Below are 20,464 nucleotides of genomic sequence, written 5' to 3'. Positions count from 1 at the left end.
AGTGACTTGATTCCTTCAAACAGCTGAGAATTAAAAGCGCAGGAAGTGCGCGCTTTTGCAAATTCTTGTTCTTTACATAACAATATGTCATATAAGACATATTAGCTGTGTTGTACGGTAGAGGCAACTCTGTGTTGACTTCTCATTACACAAAGGATGTCAAGTTAACCTACGAGAGATCCTTCTCTTTTGGTTTATACGTTTCTGCGGATACGTTACTGGGATAAGGAGCCGACACTGATCCTTAACTTTGAGTTAAAGTTTTTAACTTAGTGAAATTATTGGGGTTTTTGAAAGGAGTGTGGGGATAACTCTTTCCAATTTGAGCGCGAACCCTCGTGTTAGGATCAGGTGATCGGGATCGGTGTTGCGCTCCTTCATAAGGTGTATTGTCATATAAGTGGATCAGCACCCATTGACAAAGTCCTTTCAGGCTCTGCCGAGTAAGTGGATAAGACCCCTTCGGCAGACCCACAAAAGAACTCTTGGCCATAGATCACATATCTCGCTAAAGTTCTTGAGGTGATGCAGACTACTGGGCAAACACCCACGAAGTCTACCACCTATCAGGTAGGAACCAAGGTTTTATTTATACCTACAACATATGTTGTTTACCTGTCTATTCCATATAGTAGCTGTCTCTTACCCTCCACCGAAGGGTGCCAATCAGCTATGTATATATCTGACAGGTAAGTTGATTGTATGAAAATGATATTGTTTATGATACATAAAGTTTCATACATACTTACCTGGCAGATATATACGATTAGGGCCCACCCAGCCTCCCCGCAAGGAGACAGGTGGAAGAGAAAAAATATGATAGAAAACAGGAATGGTTCCTAATCCTGCCACCCAGGGCAGGACGGTAGATCACCTGACCTACCTGCAGCGTGTGCCGCGAAATTTGAATTTCTGTCGGGGACGACGGAGTCTTAGCTATGTATATATCTGCCAGGTAAGTATGTATGAAACTTTATTGTATCATAACAATATCATTTTGTTTTCTTGAAGGAAAGAATTTAGGATGGAGATCGTGTTCAGAATCCTACAATATACTACGTTATATTAACCTCGCGACATGATTCTGCTAAGCAGTTGAATGGTTCCGAGGGTTAGGCGCATATCCTGGTTATTCTACGGATTGCGACTTAGAACGAAAAGTATTCTAATTGAACTGCAACCCGGGTTGCCTGCAACCTCCCAGGAGTTTTCCAGTTTTTCAATTTTATATACTTATGGTGTTGTCATCCAACAAACACCATTTTAGCTTTTATATTTACCGAAATTCGTTTCGCTTAAAATATAATTGCTCGAGCATATCTTTTTATGCTCGGTGGTTCTAGAACCGAACGCATTCCTTCGTGGAAAGGATTTACTTGGCACTCAGGATGACGAGTCAGCGACAGCTACTGCGTATTGAATTGCCCGAGGCATTTCAGTATCAAGCTGCCGCTTTGAGATAGACGGTTGTTTATGTCTTTCTCACCTGCTTTGATTGAATAACAACCGTATCTCTGCCCAACAATCACGGACTTAAGTCTCTGATTAACGGGGATTCTGCATACATGAATGACCCATCTACTGCTGAGAAACGCTAGTATTCATCGTCTTCGGTTATTTGCGAGAATTTAAACAGAGATATCTATTCGACTCTCATCTTTCTGTTTACCGCACGGTAACAGAATTCTGTAATAGTCTCTTGCTGCATCGTATCCCGATAATGCGAATGATTTTTGCGGAATCTGAGTTTGTCCTCAAAATATCTTGTATTCGGAGGTGTACAATTGTTCATTGTTCACCCCGGATTAGCAGATGTATTGAAAGACATCGCCTACTCCCCCCCACACCTGCCAGCTCTACTTCCAAACGTTCAGGCCCATGAGAAGCATTCTTCAAGCGGCTCTCTCCCCTGTGTTTCATTACTGAAGAACGCCCGCTTTCATTGCACAACGGACAGCAATGAAATGGCGGTTAGCGTTTTCAGTCATGTGTAAGCACAGGTTTAGAATCTTGAGATTCCTTCTCTCGATTCAGCTGGAAAGACGTAGTTGCATTCATTGCCTACCTTCGTCTTCAACGTCACATGTGTTGTTTCTCCTTAAGCTGAGATTCAACATCTATGAGATTTTCTTGCCATCAGGGACCTCGGTCTTTTGATGGCAATTGACTTTCGCCTTTTGAGCTTATGCATTAAGAGAATCATCGCCGCGCCGTCCGGCATCGGTGACTAACAAATATTTTATTTGTTTGGTCTCTCAGCATAACTCTTTAAAGGGCGAAGGTCACGTGACTTACCGGATGCTTGGACAACTTGCCTCTACTGATTCCGAACCAGTCCAGTCGGCAGCTGTCAGAGCGTCCGAGTCAGTTACGAACTATGCTGCGGACTTAGTTCGGTTGTTCCAGAGCAATCATTACTTTTCGTCTTAATAGCTTGTCAGTATGAGTACTGTACATAACCAAAGTCGAGAAGAGGGATAGGTCATACGACTATTCCCTTCTTTTCGTCTTAGGTAACTGCATGACTTCTCTTGAGAAGTCAAGCACAAAGGGATGGGGATTTGTGACGCTCGATTTCGTACCGATCTTCGTAGCAAGACTCAGAACCCTTCGGTAACTGACGATTGGTTCGAGTCCTTCACAATACCCTCCCTAATGGGACGTCACCGCCTCCGCCCCCCCCCCCCCCTCCGACGAAGGCTATGCTGCTTTGTCCTGTGAAGGTGCGACGGAGCTGTCTGAAGAAACTCGACACCCAGGATGAGTGTGGACGCCTCTCATCATTCTCGTCGCGTTCCGCAAGAACTTCTCCGTGGCGCAGGTAATGAGGCAGGCGCCTGGTCAACCGGACCGCATGCACCTCCTTCTTACCTTCATGGATATTGCCCCACAGTTCCCTTGGATCTTTTTCCTTTGGAAACCGTGGTGGTTGGCTCAACACGTTGTGTAGTTAACCCAGACCCTCGCAGGCTGAACAGCATCGAGTCCTGGTGTGACCGTAAGAATGGATGAGGAATGAGAGTGTGACTGGCTCCTCTTCCCATCTTTTTCTTCCCTCTACCTTTGGGTAGAGGGACACGGTCGTCACCCTGCTGGGTAAGGACGAGATGCAGGTGAGCTACTCAATAGAGCACCATCCTATCCCTTTCAGTAGGGATAGGAGTAAATATCCACCACTTCCTCCAACAGGGGGAGGAAGTGGATGCCAAATTGAGACAAACCCATCATTTTATGATTGTCTCTTGCAAACAGGAACAAGTTCTTGCTTGCTGTACGAAGAGATACGCTTGCCTCTCTCTTAGTACTTGGCCCAGAGGTCTGACCATTGATCCTGCGGTGCACACCCCGATCATTCGGACAGAGGTTTGGATCCCTCCCTTGCTCTTACGACCAGGGAGGCAATCCAGGGTTGACGAACACCAGTCTGTTCACCAAAAAGACTCAGATTCCTCCCACCAAGAAGTGAGTCTTCTATTGTTAAAGGACCGAGGGTTTGTATTACGTATCGGAACAAATGACAATTTGTCGAAAATTGCATTTTTCCTAACTATACAAACCTGAGGTCCTTTACATATAGTCCCACCTCATGCCACCCCTCACTCTGCAACTTTTTGCATGGGCCTAAAGCAAAAGTGATTCTTCACCTCTCGCGCGCGGGCGCGCGCACGATCGGACAAGCAGTTAACTACCATTCTCTTGTTCGAGCTTACGACCGTCCCAGCTGCCGCTAGTTACCTTCCTATTGTTAAAGGACCTCAGGTTTGTATAGTTAGGAAAAATGCAATTTTCGACAAATTGTCATTTTACGAAGAGCTCAACATGTTTTTTTATTTTAAGTTCGTATGGGGGCTTTCATATATCCACAATATGTTGACGAAACTTCAGTCTTTTAAATGGTATGCTTAGAGTTGCAATTGTATTCATGTTTCACCAATTAAATATCGAGTGAATAAGACCCGTCTACCGTGATGAGGGTTGGCCTGTTGTGATGTTTCCCCCTAGTTCCTTATTGACCTCTTGAATAGGCTATCCCTCGTTTAGGGTCTTCCTTATTTATGTAATAGACTCGCTTGTCTTGAGGTGTTCCATATTGAATAGGCTATTGCTAGTTTAGGGTGTTCCTTATTTGTTTAATAGGCTATCCTTAGTGTAGGTTGTTCCTTGTTTATTGAGTAGGCTATCCCGAGGTTAGGGTGTTCCTTGTTTATTGAATAGGCTAGGCTATTCCTAGAGTGGGGTGTTCCTTATTTATTGAATAGGCTACCCCTAGTTTGGGGTGTTCCTTATTTATTGAATAGGCTATCCCTAGTTTTGGGGTGCTCCTCAGTTATTGAATATAGGCTAACCCTAGTTTAGGGTGTTTTTCCTTTTTATTTTGTTTAATAGGTTATCCCTAATGTAGGTTGTTCCTTGTTTATTGAACAGGCTATCCCTAGTTTAGGGTGTTCCTTATTTATTGAACAGGCTATTCCTAGCGTGGGGTGTTCCATATTTATTGAATAGGCTATCCCTAGTTTGGGGTGTTCCTTATTTATTGAATAGGTTATCCCTAGTTTAAGGTGTTCCTTATTAATTGCGTAGGCTATCCCTAGTTTTGGGGTGCGCCTCAGTTTTTTAATATAGGCTAACCCTAGTTTGGGGTGTTCTTTATGTATTCCCTATGTATTGAATAGGCAATCTTTAGTTTGGGGTGTTGCCTGAGACTAGGTACTATATAGATATTTCTAAAGTGGATTTTAGAATTTTATCACACATCAAATAGTGAATTGTCGTTAAAACTTAGGGTAGAATATCACGACAGGCCAACCCTCATCACGGTGGATGGGTCTTATTCACTCGATATTTAATTGGTGAAACATGAATACAATTGCAACTCTAAGCATACCATTTAAAAGACTGAAGTTTCATCAACATATTGTGATATATGAAAGCCCCATACGAACTAAAATAAGCATGTGAGCTCTTCGTAAAATATGTTTTCAAGGCAGTTTTGAAATCCAATATGGCGGCTACGTTTTGCATGGACGGTTCTCATCAGTGACGGCCACCATCTTTCCCCAGCCTTCCCAGCACTCATTTGAACAATGTTAGCCCGTAGTGTATGTAACGTTTAACTTTTATTGATCTTACTCAAGATTGCAGTTGTAATCAGCACAATAAAACAACATTTTGTTGCCTATATTAGTGAAAGTATGAACTTGTTATTCCGGGGTTATGGTTGGAACTGAATTCATTCTTACCTTGTAGTCAGTGGTTTTATCCTTACTGCCATCACAACTGAAACTCCACAGTGCTTATGTTTGATTGTAACATTATACACATTTTGGTCTTAATTCACTCAACAGTGCATCGAACCACATTGCTGTTCGTGTTTCCTAAGCACTCACTCCGCAAACACAGTTACGAGCAGCAGACGACAACACTGATTATGAGATGCAAAGCTTTATTCCCTTAATTGTTTACTTTACTCAATATTTAGTTTAACTCTACTTCAAAATGTTTATTTAATTCATGTCCATTATCCCTTTTTTTTTTTGCAACCAAATTAACCCCCAAAAATTACAAATGTTTCGGATGTATACTTACGAGCAGACGACGTGAGGAAAAATGGCTCATCGTTGCCAATCTAGTGGAGCGTCACACCATACGCCGATGCATTTACAAACTGTTTCGATGAATTCTAGTTGTCATAGTAATGCAGTAATGATAAAATTGCTCTAATATGTATATATACAAATAGATACGCTAATTTCACTTATTTCCCCGGTTTTGTGTAAGTCTTATACCTAGTTTGGAGGGTAAACACATACCAATTGACAACACTGATAAACAATTGAAGAGCGCAAAACGCCGCAAAGAATGCCGTAGTCCCCTTGAATAAGTACGAATAAGTGCTGGTAAGAGGTGGGTTTTTTACGATTGTTGTGATGAAAGTGCCCCAGCGTCTATGGGGTACAAGTGGTGTGCAGATTTAGCACATGAAATGGGAAGTTTGTTGACACAAGCGACTCCGTAAACATCAAGATAGCGTCAATCTTCGAAACCATTTTTTAGTTGTAATAAAAATTTCTAAAAGTGTTTTTGGTGAGATTTCCACTGCCGTAGCCACCCTTTTTCAGTACCGTCTGTTTAAATCTTAAAATTTGGCCTTAATTTCTAACTTTGGAGAAAATACTTACTTCGAAAGGAGAGTAGAGGTCTTTAGCTCCGTTTTTCACCAACAAGAAGTCGCGACTAATGCCCATCTCCGGTGTCAGGACGAGTTATAATGTACTTTTTCGGAGGGTGGCTAGCGTTGATTGTAGGTGGCCTGCTTGGCCTGCTGTGATATTTTACCCTAACTAAACAAGAGCTCTGCATTGGGTATTTTTTTGGAAATTGATTTTTCCTAGATCTAGTATTTTAGTGTTTGGAAGTAGGTTTTTTCAATAGTATTTTGGGCGTGCTGTCCATCTTAGGATGCTATCACTCATGCGCAGTGTTATAGCTGAGGTTTTGATAAAAAGTGGAATTTCCTGCCCCAGGGGTTCCTGCCTCAGCTAAATAACAGCCTGCTAGGTTAGATTAGGGTATGTTAGGGTAGTATAGTTCCTTCTGTAATAGGTTTCCATTCCAATCCTTGTCCAATATGCCACAACAGGCCCTATTTATTAATGTTACGTGGTATGGTAGTATGGTAATGTTTGATAGCCAGAGTTCAGTAACTTACTAAACTTATCTAGGTGTGCATGGAAATGGTTTGCATGCTTATAAATTCATCTTACAGTCTAACATGGTTTAGGGCAGAATTTTGTGGCATTTCCACAAGAATTGATTGTATAGTTGGACTAATGATGTTATAACTTCTCTTTACAGTTGTTGTGGAGTTCGAAGTACAGTAGGTCTGGATTTTTAAGTAGACCTACAAAGCTCAAGAAGAAAACATCTATAGATTTATATTTTTATGTCATCTTATCAATGGTAACATTGACCCCCTAAACTCAGCTTTTCATCATGCCTCTCCTCAACAAGAAACCTTTCATTCGAAGGGAGCCTCCGCCAAACTTACAGGACACTGATACGGTTTTTTACAGCGATATCACCAATGAAGTGTTTACTGATTATGAGTAAGTGAAGTATGATTGCTCTTTTAGTGGGTATAATGTTTGTGTATCATCATGCAGTTCTTATTCTAATGTGGCCACCAGGATATTTTAGTGTTCTTATATAGATTTGTTCCAATGCTGGAAGTGAAAATTTTAACAGTTGTAAGAAGTTGCCTAGTTGAGTAACCTTGCAAAATAATGTGAGTACAGAATGAAGGTTTTTTTTAATTGATATTGCTGTCTGTCCACAGAGATTACTGGGCAAGGTTAGTCCTCTGCCATGCTATGGTTTGGACTTGTGAATTAACTGGACGTCCAAACTTGACATATGCAGAAGCTGTGGAAAGTGAAAATAGGGCAAGAAAATGTCTTGCCAATGTTCCTGAGGTAATGATGTATTCTTTTATTTACTAATGTATGCAATAAAATATCTTAATTTTCCTGTAAGTGCAAAACTCAGAATACTTGAATTTCTCTAGTAGAATTATATAAACTATTGTTCTTTTTATTAGTTGAGGTTTAAAGATTTATTGACTGAATTTACTAGTAATATTAGAATTTAAACAAGTTCAATTTGTATTTTAAAAGATTTACAATAAGATTTTGTGCCATTATCACTTTGCCATGCCTTGTCTTACTTAGATAATATGTATCTACTCCCTGAAAAAATTTGACTTTAGACCATTTACGAGATTATGTACAATGGACATGATTTTTATTTTGTACAATTTCTCCTCACTACAGGAATTACGAAAGCCAATGTTGTACATAGCAACCTTAACTCGCCGAGGACGTTACGTTGACATGAGTGATGATGTGTTCAATTACATTCGTGACCGTTACTTTGTTGGAGAAGAGGTTGAGGCAATTGTCAGGAAGCACTGGTATGACTGTAAGGTACGACGTCGTTTTCAAAGCAGTTTTGTGATCAATTGCAGTGAGGCATTTTAACAAGACCTTATTCTGCACAACATTGTTGAACTTTTTTTGGAGAAGTTTTAAGTGTTAAGTTATCATTTCTAGCTACCTGATTAGAATGATATCTCTCGAATGTGTTACCATACTTTCTTCAATGTTACTCCCACAGGTCCTAAGGATTATCTACCCAACAGAGGAAGAAATAGCAGCCTATGAAGCAAAAATGGCAGAGAGTGATGAAGAAGACAATGATGAAAAAAGTGATGATGGCATTGAAATCACTGCAGAAAAGCTTTCACCACAGAAAATCGATGATGACATCGAGATTGTAAAAGTTGTCAGCAAAAAGGAGGAGAAACCAAAGGAGGTCAAAAAGAAAGACGAGGATGAAGATTATCCACCATTTGCCACTTTTAAGTACGAAGTAATTGAGGTTGAACCCTGGGATCACTACCAGCCTCAGGTTAGTTGATTTATCATACTCTGGGATCACAATACGTCACAAGATCCCAAGCTTGGTTGGTGACCAGCTTCCACCTTGTATACGTATAGGTTGCCAGATACCGCAAATTCCTTTATTTACAGTCTTTTGTTTTTAACTGGTTTATAGCTGGTGCTAGAAGATTGTCCTATTGTTAAGACCTCATGTTTGTAGGCTCTATTCATGGATTTTTCAGAAGAATGTATACCCACATTGGTAGACTTTTTCATGGAGAAATATTTGCTAATTACCATATTTTCATAATATTTTTGTGACATACATTTTTCATAATAAAACTAAAAGTATGCAGCTATAAATACATTTTTCATGATAAAACTATAAAAGTATGCAGCTATAAGTGATGTAAGAGGGGGTTTTTGTAATGTTTGAGCAATCAAAATAGGCTGCCATAACTGGTTTTAGAGAGTATCAAGTCGTTGCGGATATCAGTAGGGGGGCAGCTGTAATATCAGTTTTAATTTTTTGCCGTTTGTGTAATTTCTGAACCAGCATATTATAACCCTACAGCTTATTATAGTCTGTCTAGAATGTCATGAAACATCGAGTAGGTTTGCGACGATGCCAAACTTCCTCAGGACTTTTAATCTGACTCAAGCTCATCCCAGCATCCTTCCATTCCGGGTCCTTTAATACGGTCGTAAAATTTCCTTTTTAATCCCATCATCTGAATCTTTCCAGTCACACAAAAGCTGAATGGTTGTTGTGGATTAAGTTGACCTTGTGTTTCGAAAACAGCTCATAAAGTTGAGTACTCTGTTTATTTGAAAAACATTCATGTAAAAAATTTTATTTAGGAAGAGTTCGAGCACCGTATAAAGTACGGGAGACAAGCAAGTGTCCTTGATTACATATCACAGTTTTTCTACAACTTTTAAGAGATCCATCTCGGATGAAAATAAAAATTGTTCCGACACGGCATACAAACCTTCGGTCCTTTTACAATAGGAAGGTACTAGCGGCAGCTGGATAGGTCGTAAGCTTTCGAACAAGGGGTTCGGTAGTTAACTGCTTGTCCGACAGGCGCGCGCGCGCGACTGGGAGGTAAACAAACCACTTTTGCTTTCGGCCTCACAGCGAGTGGACGTGTGTGTTCGACGCTCTCTGCCCGCTTCTCGTCGTTTGCTTTCTTGAGTATATGGTTGTGTTTGTGTATGAAAGAATTCATTGTAAGTACAATCATTTCTCTCTTTCATAATATTTTGAAGTGTTTTTGATTAATGATGGAATCTCCTCGCCTCGCTACCCCACGGAGACTATGCCCGGGTACCGAAGGGCGTAAATGCGGGAAGTTCCGCTCTTTCCCGGAGATAGACCCTCATATTTTGTGTGCTCGGTGTCGGGGGCGCGAATGCACCCGAGCCGAGCCATGTGATGTTTGCAATAATTGGTCGGAGGCGCAGTGGACTTTGTATGAGGGCAGGAAGAAGCGAAGGCCTGCAAAGGAGTCGTCGGAAAGCTCTCCCGCGACTCCTTTGGTGACGGACACTTCGTCTTCTTTCCTGCCGCCCGCTCAACTTCCACGTATCGCGCCTTCCCCTTCGGGGGGGGTTTCTAGGTCCTTCTCCTCTCCTGACTTGTCGAGTGTGGAGGAGGGCGCTAGATACCCTGACGTCGAGTTGTACTCTGGGTCCTCTATCCGTTCGTCTTCGCGCGAACGGGTAGAGGATCCCCCTAATCACCCGACTTTTGCCTCCTCAGGTGCGGTTGCCGCGAAGGATGACCTCGGACAGGTGTGGGCATCGTTGGGGCTGCAGGGCGTGCCGAGTGTCCAGGGGCTGCTCTACCATCTCGCTGGCTCCGTGGCGGTCACCCATGCTACGGTCACGACCACCACCACGACCCTTACAACACCCGGCTACGCTTCACCTCCTCACCTGGTGTACACCCCGCACGCGGTCTCTGTGACACCCACTACATCGGTGCAGGGGCCAGTCGCCGTACCTCGGGGGAGTGTGATGCCCGCCACCTGGTTTGCCGTGCTGCCGCGACCGACTTCATGTGCCCGAAGAGCTCGCCCCTGGACCTCCCACCGGTACCTAGGATGTCTGTGCCGCTGGTCCGCCCATCTGGACCGCCTACACAGTCTGCCGTACCTGCCGTTACCTGCCCAGCTGCTGTCCACGGACGTGACGTTGACCACTGCTGCCCGTTCCTGTACCTGCTCCTGCTGTCTCTTCTGCCGTTCCTGTGATGCCTGCACCTGCTGATGTTGTTCCTGTTCCTGGCGCCGCTGATCTGTTCGGACAGGTGCGTCCGGGCCCTGTTGCTTCGGCAACAGCAGCCCCGGCTCCGCTCTGGATGACAGATCTAACGTCGGTCCTGAGGAGGTTGAACGCAGAAGAAGAAGAAGAGGAGGAAGGTGTCGTCGTCGTCTTCATCGTCTTCTTCGTCGTCGTCGTCGTCTGCCGCCTCTTCCCCTTCTTCTTCTAAGGCTCCCCCGCCGAAGAAGAAGGTCGCCTCCCCCCCCCCTAAGAAGTCTCCTTCGGGAACTTCTAAGGGCCCGTCTCGCTCTGGTGAGACGGGGGGTTCTTCCGCTGGTCACCCTGCTCCTTCGGGGGCAGGACCCGTCTCTTCTTCCGCAAGGAAGAAGACTACGGGGACCAGAGGAGTGCCGGCTAACACCGGCACTTCCTCACCTGCTGTCAGTGGTTCGGCCACAGCAGCAGGGTCCGTCTCGGCCTCTCGTTCGCGAGAGGTACCGAGTGTACGGTCGCCTAACAGCGGCCGTACAGCCAAGAACCAGACCTCTGAGTCCGCTCAGCGTCAGGTTCACGGCACGGAGCGGAAGACTGGTGACAGCCGCTCACGCGACTCTCACCAGACCAGCTCTCGCTCTCGCGGCGGCGAGCAGCTGGCTACCCGGCGGACGTGACGGTCCATGACCGGCCACGGGCTGAGGCTGGGAAGAGGTCCCCCGTTCGCCGGCACCAGCCACGGCTGGTACCAGCGAACTGACGCACCGTGAGGATACACACCGTGAGGATACGCACCGATCTCACCGTGACAGTGGAGCTCGCCGGTCGCCTGACCGTCACTCTCACAGAGAGCGATCGGGTACGGCGACCAGCACCAGCTCCTCTGACACACGAGACCGGGGCCGCTGTTCTCGGTCCAGCCGTTCTCCACAGCGAGACGGCTCGACTAGGTCTGCAGCTCGATCGCCACCGCGGGTTGGCGATCGCCTGCAGTCCTTTCCAAACCCGCTGGTTCTGCCAGCGAGCGAGGAGGGAGCGTCAGGTCTGCCTCTCCCATACCTTCAACCTCCTCGGTTGGGTTACACCGGGAGGGGCGAGGTATTGAGGAGTGATCGTGAGGGGTGCGCCCCTCAGGATCCCACCACGTCGTCGTACGTACCAGGCACGGTTCTCGGGCCAGCCAGGTCGTACGCACAGGTGGTTGGAGGAGACCGAGAGGGGTCTGTCGCTGTTCCTCCCCTTGAGGGAGGAGGGTCTCAGGAGATGCTCCTGTTTGAGGGACTGGACGGTCCGACTCCGCAGGATGCAGTCACTCCTGAGATCCAGAGGAACTTTGCCGAGGTTATTGCGCTGATTCGTCAGCACAACGACCTCGCGGAAGGATCGCCGCTCCCACCATCCGAGCCCACGTCCCGGCTCGAGTCGTTCTGGGGCCCGAAGAGGGAACCCAGACCGACGGTGGGTTTGCCGCGTTCTGAGCTTGCGGACTCAGTGCTGGACCAGGTTGAATCGCTTGTCTCCGGACAAGACGGTTCGCTCAAGTCTGGCAGGTCGAGCAAGCTGCTTCCACCTCCTCTGCTGCGACAGCGGCGTTTTTACGTGCCATCTGAAGACCCGATGCCGCCCAAACAGGTGAACCCGGAGTTAGCCAGGCTGACTCCGGGTGTGTCTCTGCAGCAGCTCCTGTCCGAGAACCTGTGGTTCTCGCAGCCAAGAGGCACTCGGCCTGGAATCTACCGCCATGGCAGCTTTCCAGGCCGTCTCCTGGCTAGATCTGTGGTCCCTCACAGTATCTAAGGTCGCAGCCAACTCCGGGGGAATTTCTCCCGAAGATGACTCGGCCTTCAGGAGACTTTGCCAGTCTGGAGGAAGAGCCATCTCCTTCCTTGCCCACCAGACGGTGAACCTGTGGGCCAACCTGGTTCTCCGACGAAGGGACGCTGTCCTTACTCGGGTTTCCAGGGCGGCCGGGCGTGAAGCGGCGTTGGGACTTCGCAACGGACCTTTACGGAGTTCCACGTCTCTCTTCCCAGGAGAGATGGTGGACGCTGCGGTGGACAGACGGCGCACTGACGACAGTGACCGTCTGGTTCACCAGGCAGTCTCGAAGGCTTCTGGGCAGCCTCGGACTGCGGCCAAGTCTAAGAGCTCGGCTAGCGCTTCCTCGGTGGCTAAGACGGTAGCTGCGTCGAAGCCCCGGGGGGGGGAAAGACTCTGTCTTCTTCGACTTCTACCAAGGGGAGCCGTAACCAGCCCTCCTCCCAGCCCTCCTCCTCCCGTGGAGGCTCTGGGAAGAAGTCGAAGAAAGGGGGAAACGCTAGGGACGGCGTTCCCCCTCACCTGCTGCCGGAAGTGGGGGGGTGCCTGGCCAGCCATTGGGCAACTTGGCAGCGCTACGGCGCCGAGACCTGGATTGTAGATGTCCTTCGGGAGGGATATCTATTACCCTTCGAATCTCGGCCACCCCTCACCTCCAACCCGGTCCAACAGCAGTCGTACGTTCCAGGGTCATCGAAGGACGTAGCATTGAGACAGGAGATCAAGACCATGCTGAGCAAGAGAGCTGTAGAAATCGTCACGGATCAGTCACCGGGCTTTTACAGTCGACTCTTCCTGGTGGAAAAGTCTACGGGAGGCTGGCGCCCGGTGATAGATCTCTCTCCCCTGAACCGGTTTGTTCGCCAGACCCGGTTCACGATGGAGACGGCACGCTCAGTGCTCGACTCCATCAGAGAACGATTTCATGCTTTCAGTGGACTTGAAGGATGCGTATTTCCAAATACCCATTCATCAGTCCTCCAGAAAGTACCTCCGCTTCATCCTCGACGGGACGGTGTACCAGTTCAGGGCACTTTGCTTCGGTCTCTCAACCGCCCCACAGGTGTTCACGCGAGTGTTCACTCTGGTGTCTGCTTGGGCCCATTCGCACGGGATACGTCTGATGAGGTATCTCGACGATTGGTTAGTCCTGGCGAGCTCCCGCTCGCAGTTGCTACAGGACAGGGATCGACTGCTCGAGTTCTGTCGCGATCTGGGGATCGTTGTGAACTTCGAAAAGTCCGATCTCGAGCCCAAGCAGAGGATGAAGTACCTGGGTATGCTGATCGACACGGTAGCAGGGCGAGTCTTCCCCGCAGACTCGCGGATCAGCAGATTCAGGGAGGCAGCCAACCAGTTCCTGTCTCGGCAGGACCAGGTAGCTCAGCGATGGCAAGTCGTGATCGGACACCTGTCGTCACTCGAGAAGTTAGTCCCTCACGGGCGTCTTCACCTGCGGTCTCTTCAGTGGAGACTAAAGGAGAGTTGGTCACAGGCGACGGATCCCCCAAGCTTTCCAGTGTCACTGACACAGGAGGTGAGGCAGGACCTAGCCTGGTGGCTGGACGACAGGAACCTCTTAAGAGGAGTGCCTCTGCGCACTCCCCCCCCGGACATGCAGCTGTTCTCAGACGCATCGACCGAGGGATGGGGCTCACACCTGGAGGAGTTGCTGACTTCAGGAGTGTGGGACGAGAACGACAAGCACCTTCACATCAATGTACTGGAACTCAAGGCAGCGTTCCTCGCTCTCCAAGAGTTCCAGGACCGCTTGATGGGACACTCAGTGGTGTTGATGTGCGACAACACCACGGTGGTGGCCTACGTCAACAAACAGGGGGGCCTAGTGTCTCTCCCGTTGTACCAGTTGACTCGGCAGGTGCACGAGTGGGCCGAGGCACACTCAATAGAGCTGTCGGTACGCTACATTCCAGGGAAGAGGAACGTAGTAGCAGACACGCTCAGCCGTCGGGATCAGGTGATAGGGACCGAATGGTCTCTACACCAGGACGTGGCGGAAAGGCTCTTCGACCTGTGGGGGCGACCAGTCGTGGATCTGTTCGCCACCCGGCACAACAGGAAGCTCCAGGTGTTCTTCTCGGCCGTGCCGGACCCATGGGCAGCTGCAGAGGACGCTCTTCAACACCCGTGGGACAACCTCTTCGTCTATGCTTTTCCCCCGTTCAGCCTGATTCGCAAGGTGATCAGTCGAGCACTGGTCACCCCGAATCTCAGGATGATCCTGGTGGCTCCCAAATGGCCACAGGCCATTTGGTATCCGGACCTGCTGGCTCTTCTCGCAGGAGAACCGAGAGAGATTCCCCCTTGGCACAACCTTCTCGCCCAGCCACACGTCGAGCGGTACCACCGAGCAGTCCAGTCCCTACGTCTTCACGGCTGGCTGTTATCCACCATCTCTTGCGAACGAGAGGCTTTTCTCGTAGCGCAGCAACAGAGATGGCTGGAAACGTCCGTCAGTCCTCTGCAGCTGTGTACCAGGGGAAGTGGGCCGTCTTCTGTGGTTGGTGTCGTAGACGGGGTCTATCTCCTCTCAGAGCCACTCTTCAGCAGGTAGCGGATTTCCTCGTTTTTCTTCCCGCCGAGAGAAGCTCCTCTCAGTCCCCACAGTCAAAGGATACAGAGCCGCCTTGGCGCTCGTCCTGAAACTGAGGGGATTGGACATCTCGAACTCGTTCGAGATCTCCTTGCTTATGAGGAGCTTCGAAAGGTCTTGCCCACCCAGGGAACTGAGGCCCCCTGCGTGGGATGTGACTCTCGTACTTAGGAGTCTGACTCGAACGCCGTTCGAGCCACTCCGAGAGTCGTCAGACAGGGATCTGACCCTCAAGACCCTCTTCTTGCTGGCCCTGGCATCGGCGAAGAGAGTAGGGGAACTTCATGGTCTTTCCTATGATGTACGACACTCCAGGGGATGGGGATCCGTGACGCTCGATTTCGTCCCGAACTTCGTTGCGAAGACTCAGAAACCGTCGATCCCTGACGACAGGTTCGAGTCATTCACGATTCCCTCCCTAATGGACTTCACCGATAATGATGCGGATGAGATGCTGCTTTGTCCTGTGAGGGCGCTACGGCGCTATCTGAAGAGAACTCGACACCTCAGGCCTGAGTGTCGACGCCTCGTTCGTTAGCACCGGGGTCACCAAGAAAGAAGTATCCAAGAACACTCTTTCATTCTGGCTGCGTGAGGTCATCAGGAGGGCGTATGAAGCTGATGGTAGTGACGACATCCGTACGTCCCGTCCGAGAGCTCACGAAGTCAGAAGTATTGGCCCCTCGTTGGCGTTTCGTAAGAACTTCTCCGTGGCGCAGGTCCTGAAGGCAGGGGTCTGGTCTAACCAGACTACCTTTACGTCCTTCTACCTTCGGGATATTGCCCACAGGTCCTTGGATACCTTTTCCTTGGGACCCGTGGTGGCTGCTCAACAAGTTGTGTAGCTAACCTAGACCCTCGCAGGCTGAAACAGCATCGAGTCCTGGTGTGACTGTGTGGATGGATGTGTGAATGAGTGAGTGACTGGCTCCCTCTTCCCGTCTTTTCCTCCTCCTCTACCTGTGGGCAGAGGGCCACGGTCGTCACTACGCTGGATGAGGACGAGATGCAGGTGAGCTATATGACAGAGCCCCATCCTATCCCTTTCACTAGGGATAGGAGCAGAATATCCACCACTTCCTTCTACAAGGGGGGGAAGTGGATGCCTACAAGAGTCAAACCCATGACTTTATATTTGCTCCTGTACAGGAACAAGTTCTTACATTGCTGGTACGAAGAGATACGCTTGCCTCTCTCTTAGTACTCGGTCCAGAGGTCTGACCATTGATCCTGCGGTGCACACCCCGATCAATCGGACAGAGGCTTGGATCCCTCCCTCCCTCGCTCTTACGACCAGGGAGGCTTCCAAGGTTGGGCGAACACCAGTCTGTTCACAAAAGACTCAGATTCCTCCCACCAAGAAGTGAGTCTTCCTATTGTAAAAGGACCGAAGGTTTGTATGCCGTGTCGGAACAAATGACAATTTGTCCAAAATTGCATTTTTCCTAACTATACAAACCTGAGGTCCTTTTACACATAGCCCCACCTCATGCCACCCCTCACTCTGCAGTTTTTGCTTGGGCCAAAAGCAAAAGTGATTTGTTTACCTCCCAGTCGCGCGCGCGCGCCTGTCGGACAAGCAGTTAACTACCGAACCCCTTGTTCGAAAGCTTACGACCTATCCAGCTGCCGCTAGTACCTTCCTATTGTAAAAGGACCTCAGGTTTGTATAGTTAGGAAAAATGCAATTTTGGACAAATTGTCATTTTAACGTTCCGTACCCTACGATCAATCTAGTTCAGTACAATACTGGAATCTTAATATACTAAATGTTTTCGAGCTTTATTACACATAAAGCTTTAACTTTTATTCTTTATATAATTTGAGGTACTCGTGGACATTGAATATGACTTCTCGTGTCTGAGCACTTACTTGCTGCAGTGGGGAGCCTTCCATCTTAAACCGTCACGCTTGGGTATTAGAATCAAAGTGATAAGCTACTTAACCTTCCTGACCTGAGACAGAGAGAGATGTGGCAAAGTGTATGCCAAATCTACACTGTTTTTTTTTGCCTTAAGTGAGATTTAATGAATGAAATTGGCGCAAAGCGGCAACGTCGGAAACCTACTCGATGTTTCATGACATTCTGGACAGACTATAGACTTATTTATTAATCAATGATATTATGATGGTATTTTGTTAATTTTTGGGAATGATGTATTTCAAAGGTAAATCTAAATTGAATATTATGAGTAGATTTTGTTAGTTTGTGGTTATCCTGAATTAGATTATTCCATTTACTTTCCAGAAACACATCGTCACTTGGGAGCAAATTCGACGTAACAAAGGTGTCTTGACAAGAGAAAAGTGCAAATTATTTCTTAAGCAAGTTGTCCAGTTATCTCCTGCAGGCTTTTGGTGCCTTAAGGTGAAGAATCCATGTTTAATGTGCTAGTTAGTAGTTTGTGGAGTTTCATTATGTCGGAAACTCTGTTGACAGATTATATATTCTTGATAATACTGTATTGAATGGAAAGTCATATGCGTACAACTTGTGGAATACGTAGGTGTTAGGCTTGTATTCTGTGAAGAATATGATTAATTTGGCTGAATTCATTTGTTTATTAAAATGCAGTTAATGTAAAAAAAAATTGCCATTGAGTGACTTTCATTTTACAGGATAAAGTTATTAAAAAATACGATTTGGAGAACACCCAGTATTCCGATATCTTCTTGGGTAATCCTCCAAAGTTCCAGGAGACAAAGTCGAAGAAACTCCCTGCGTCACTCGGGGCCTCTCCGAATAATGCCAGGAAGAAGGAAGAGCGAGAAGAGAAGAAGAAGAAACTGAAGGAGGAGAAAAAGATGCTCAAGGAAGAGAAGAAGAGAATGAAGAAAGAAACGCGGGAGAAGAATGGGGAAGTCAAGAGAAAGCCTGGTCGTCAGCCTCTCTCCGAAGAAGAAAGAGAGTTAAGAAAAAAATTGCTGGACGAAGAAAAGGAACAGAGAAAGAAAATGTAAGAGCGATGTGTTGATTTTTGAACTTGCCTAGGATCAATAGCCTTTTCTCTTGCCTCTTAGAATTCTGACAAATATTCCCTTAGGATCTGCATAGGTCAGGGGAATACAGAAGGTAAACTGATCCAGAGTTCCAGATATATGGCCTAATAAACACACATTGATGCATGTAAATAATTATGTCTTGTGTAATTATATGAAAGAAATTTGGCAAAGGTGATAATTATCTAACAGGTTTTCAGATTCTTAATGATTTCTTTATTATAGGCTCAAAGAAATGAAGGAAGGAATAAAAGCAGAAAAGAGAGAAGAACTTAAACAGAAGATGGAGAAAGAGAAAGAGGAGAAGCGAAGAGAAAAGGAAGTGAAGAAAGAACATAAACGCCTTCAAAGTGAATACATAAAGGAATGGAGGAAGCCCCGAGATGACTTGGACTGCGAGGATCATAAAGTAGGGATCTGAGATTGTTTTATATATCAGTCATATGCAAATATTGTCAGTCATTGGATTCCATGGTGTAGTGCTTTTGGAATATAAGTAAGCCTTGTATTATCAAGTCTCCAGTTGCTGGTTAACATCTGTCTTTGTAACAGGACCTCCCGAAACCAACACCTGTGCAGTGCCGCATACCGGACAGCCTGTTCAGCGAGTTCATGATGGTTCTTGAGTTCGTGAATGTCTTCACAGACTTGCTCGAACTGAAAGATGTGTATCCACAGGGTATAACATTTGACATGTTGGAACATGCTCTTGTTGAAAAAGAGGTAGCAGGTTAGTATACTACTGTTTTGGCACGGGAAAATGTTAAAATTTAAATGAAAAAGTTTTTATTGTCATCAAATATGATTTCAATGTAAAGCATACTCATGCTCTACAAACTATGTTTAAGTAAGTTCCAAGACACAAAATTGTGTTAGTGTGTGAAGGTGATCTTTCATTTGTTTCTTCATGGTAAGATGATAAGTATCAATTAAATGAAAGGATGGTATTTACCTCAAAAGCAAATGTTCAACCATTTTAGGCTTGCTTCAATATGAAATAGTAAAATGTTGTTCTTTAATTTCTCTACCAATTAGGCTTGGTTTTTTGTTCTAGCATACAAAAAGTAAAGACATTTTCCTTCTAATCCTAACATCAAAATCATGCTAAATATGTTAAAAGTAAACACCAATTTTCCCATTAGGTGTGCTGAATGATGTGTTTCAGCTGTTGTTGCAATCCATTTTCACCCTGCAAGAAGAAGAGGATGATGAAGTTGAAGCAGACACAACCACTGAAGAAGGTAAGTTTAAGTTTTTTAGACTCTCAAGTATTCATAGTCCTCACTTAGCACATACTTATTTTTCTGGCCTTGAGAATGCAACTACCGGTTTGTTTCCTTGGTTGGTGACGTTAGTGTTTGCACCCTTCATAAAAGCTGTTCGTTATGCATGCAAGGACACCAAAGATAAGAGCTGTGACTTCATAACCTCTTCTATCTGGAGACAGAGACCCAGTAGATGTGTCAACCTGAAATTGAAAAACAATCGTGTAGCCAAATCTTTTGAATATCTTCAAGTTTGGTCCACACAAAGTTGAACTAACCAGAGCTTATATTTTTCTGTCTTCCCCCCTCTAGTGATGGAAACAGACACCACAGACATAACCATTCAGGAAGCTGTTCGCATGGCAAATGTAGCTGCAACTTGGAGTCAGCAGTATTATGGTGTCCCCCTTCAAAAAGTTCCACTGGATGCATTCACTCTGACAGAGGTTTTACGGTTACACTTGTTGGCCTCGGGAGCTACTAATGTTGCTAATGCTCAGTGGAGGTAGTGTATGTTTATTTCATATGATTTGATTATTTTGTGGTTGGTTTTTATGTTAAATTAAAAAATATTCAAAGCAGAGCATGGTTAAGTATTGTACATCTAGAATGCAGGAAACCGTGCTGTAACACATCATTTTACCAGAGATTTTATGTACTTATCAGTTGATCAAAAATATTTTTAAATCTATTAAATTTAATCTTTGTGCAAAGTACAATAAGTTTAGGCTTGAAACCCTAGGAGTTGAATAAATTCATATGAAAAATGCAGAAGTGTAGGCTGTACTATGTCTTTATTAGTTACCAGAAGATACTAATGCCAAATCTGCTTTCCACTTGATTTAGGATTTTGAATCGTGGCGGATACAAGAGTACTGACGACCCAGGTTTGCTGTTCAAACTCCAAGAACCTGAGATCCTGAAGTCACTCACCACTCACACCATCTTTGATATCCCATTAGGTATGTGATGCTAAGATTAGAAATGTTTTGATCGTTAATGAAATATCTATATTGAAGCTTTTCTCCAGAAATAATGAACATTTTATGCTCAAAAGTATATGCATC

General features: G+C 46.1%; 1 protein-coding gene across 1 annotated transcript in view; it reads left to right on the top strand.

Moving 5' to 3' along the window:
* The first annotated feature begins 6,830 nt into the window (after window positions 1-6,830).
* Window positions 6,831-20,464, top strand: part of LOC135214387 (bromodomain adjacent to zinc finger domain protein 1A-like) — a 35,986-nt gene continuing 22,352 nt past the window's right edge. Inside the window, exons 1-11 of the mRNA XM_064248637.1 lie at window positions 6,831-7,106; window positions 7,337-7,472; window positions 7,830-7,982; window positions 8,173-8,466; window positions 17,381-17,500; window positions 17,752-18,089; window positions 18,358-18,541; window positions 18,685-18,862; window positions 19,275-19,373; window positions 19,710-19,902; window positions 20,244-20,359. Of these exons, the coding sequence (XP_064104707.1) occupies window positions 6,994-7,106; window positions 7,337-7,472; window positions 7,830-7,982; window positions 8,173-8,466; window positions 17,381-17,500; window positions 17,752-18,089; window positions 18,358-18,541; window positions 18,685-18,862; window positions 19,275-19,373; window positions 19,710-19,902; window positions 20,244-20,359 (1,924 nt within the window). The 5' untranslated portion in view covers window positions 6,831-6,993. The remainder of the gene's footprint in view (window positions 7,107-7,336; window positions 7,473-7,829; window positions 7,983-8,172; window positions 8,467-17,380; window positions 17,501-17,751; window positions 18,090-18,357; window positions 18,542-18,684; window positions 18,863-19,274; window positions 19,374-19,709; window positions 19,903-20,243; window positions 20,360-20,464) is intronic.

The sequence above is a fragment of the Macrobrachium nipponense genome, chromosome 45, assembly GCF_015104395.2.
Source record: "Macrobrachium nipponense isolate FS-2020 chromosome 45, ASM1510439v2, whole genome shotgun sequence".
In the NCBI taxonomy this organism is placed as follows: Eukaryota; Metazoa; Arthropoda; class Malacostraca; order Decapoda; family Palaemonidae; genus Macrobrachium; species Macrobrachium nipponense.
The sequence above is the reverse complement of the archived record's forward strand: the minus strand, read 5'-3'. Positions and strand labels throughout refer to the sequence as shown.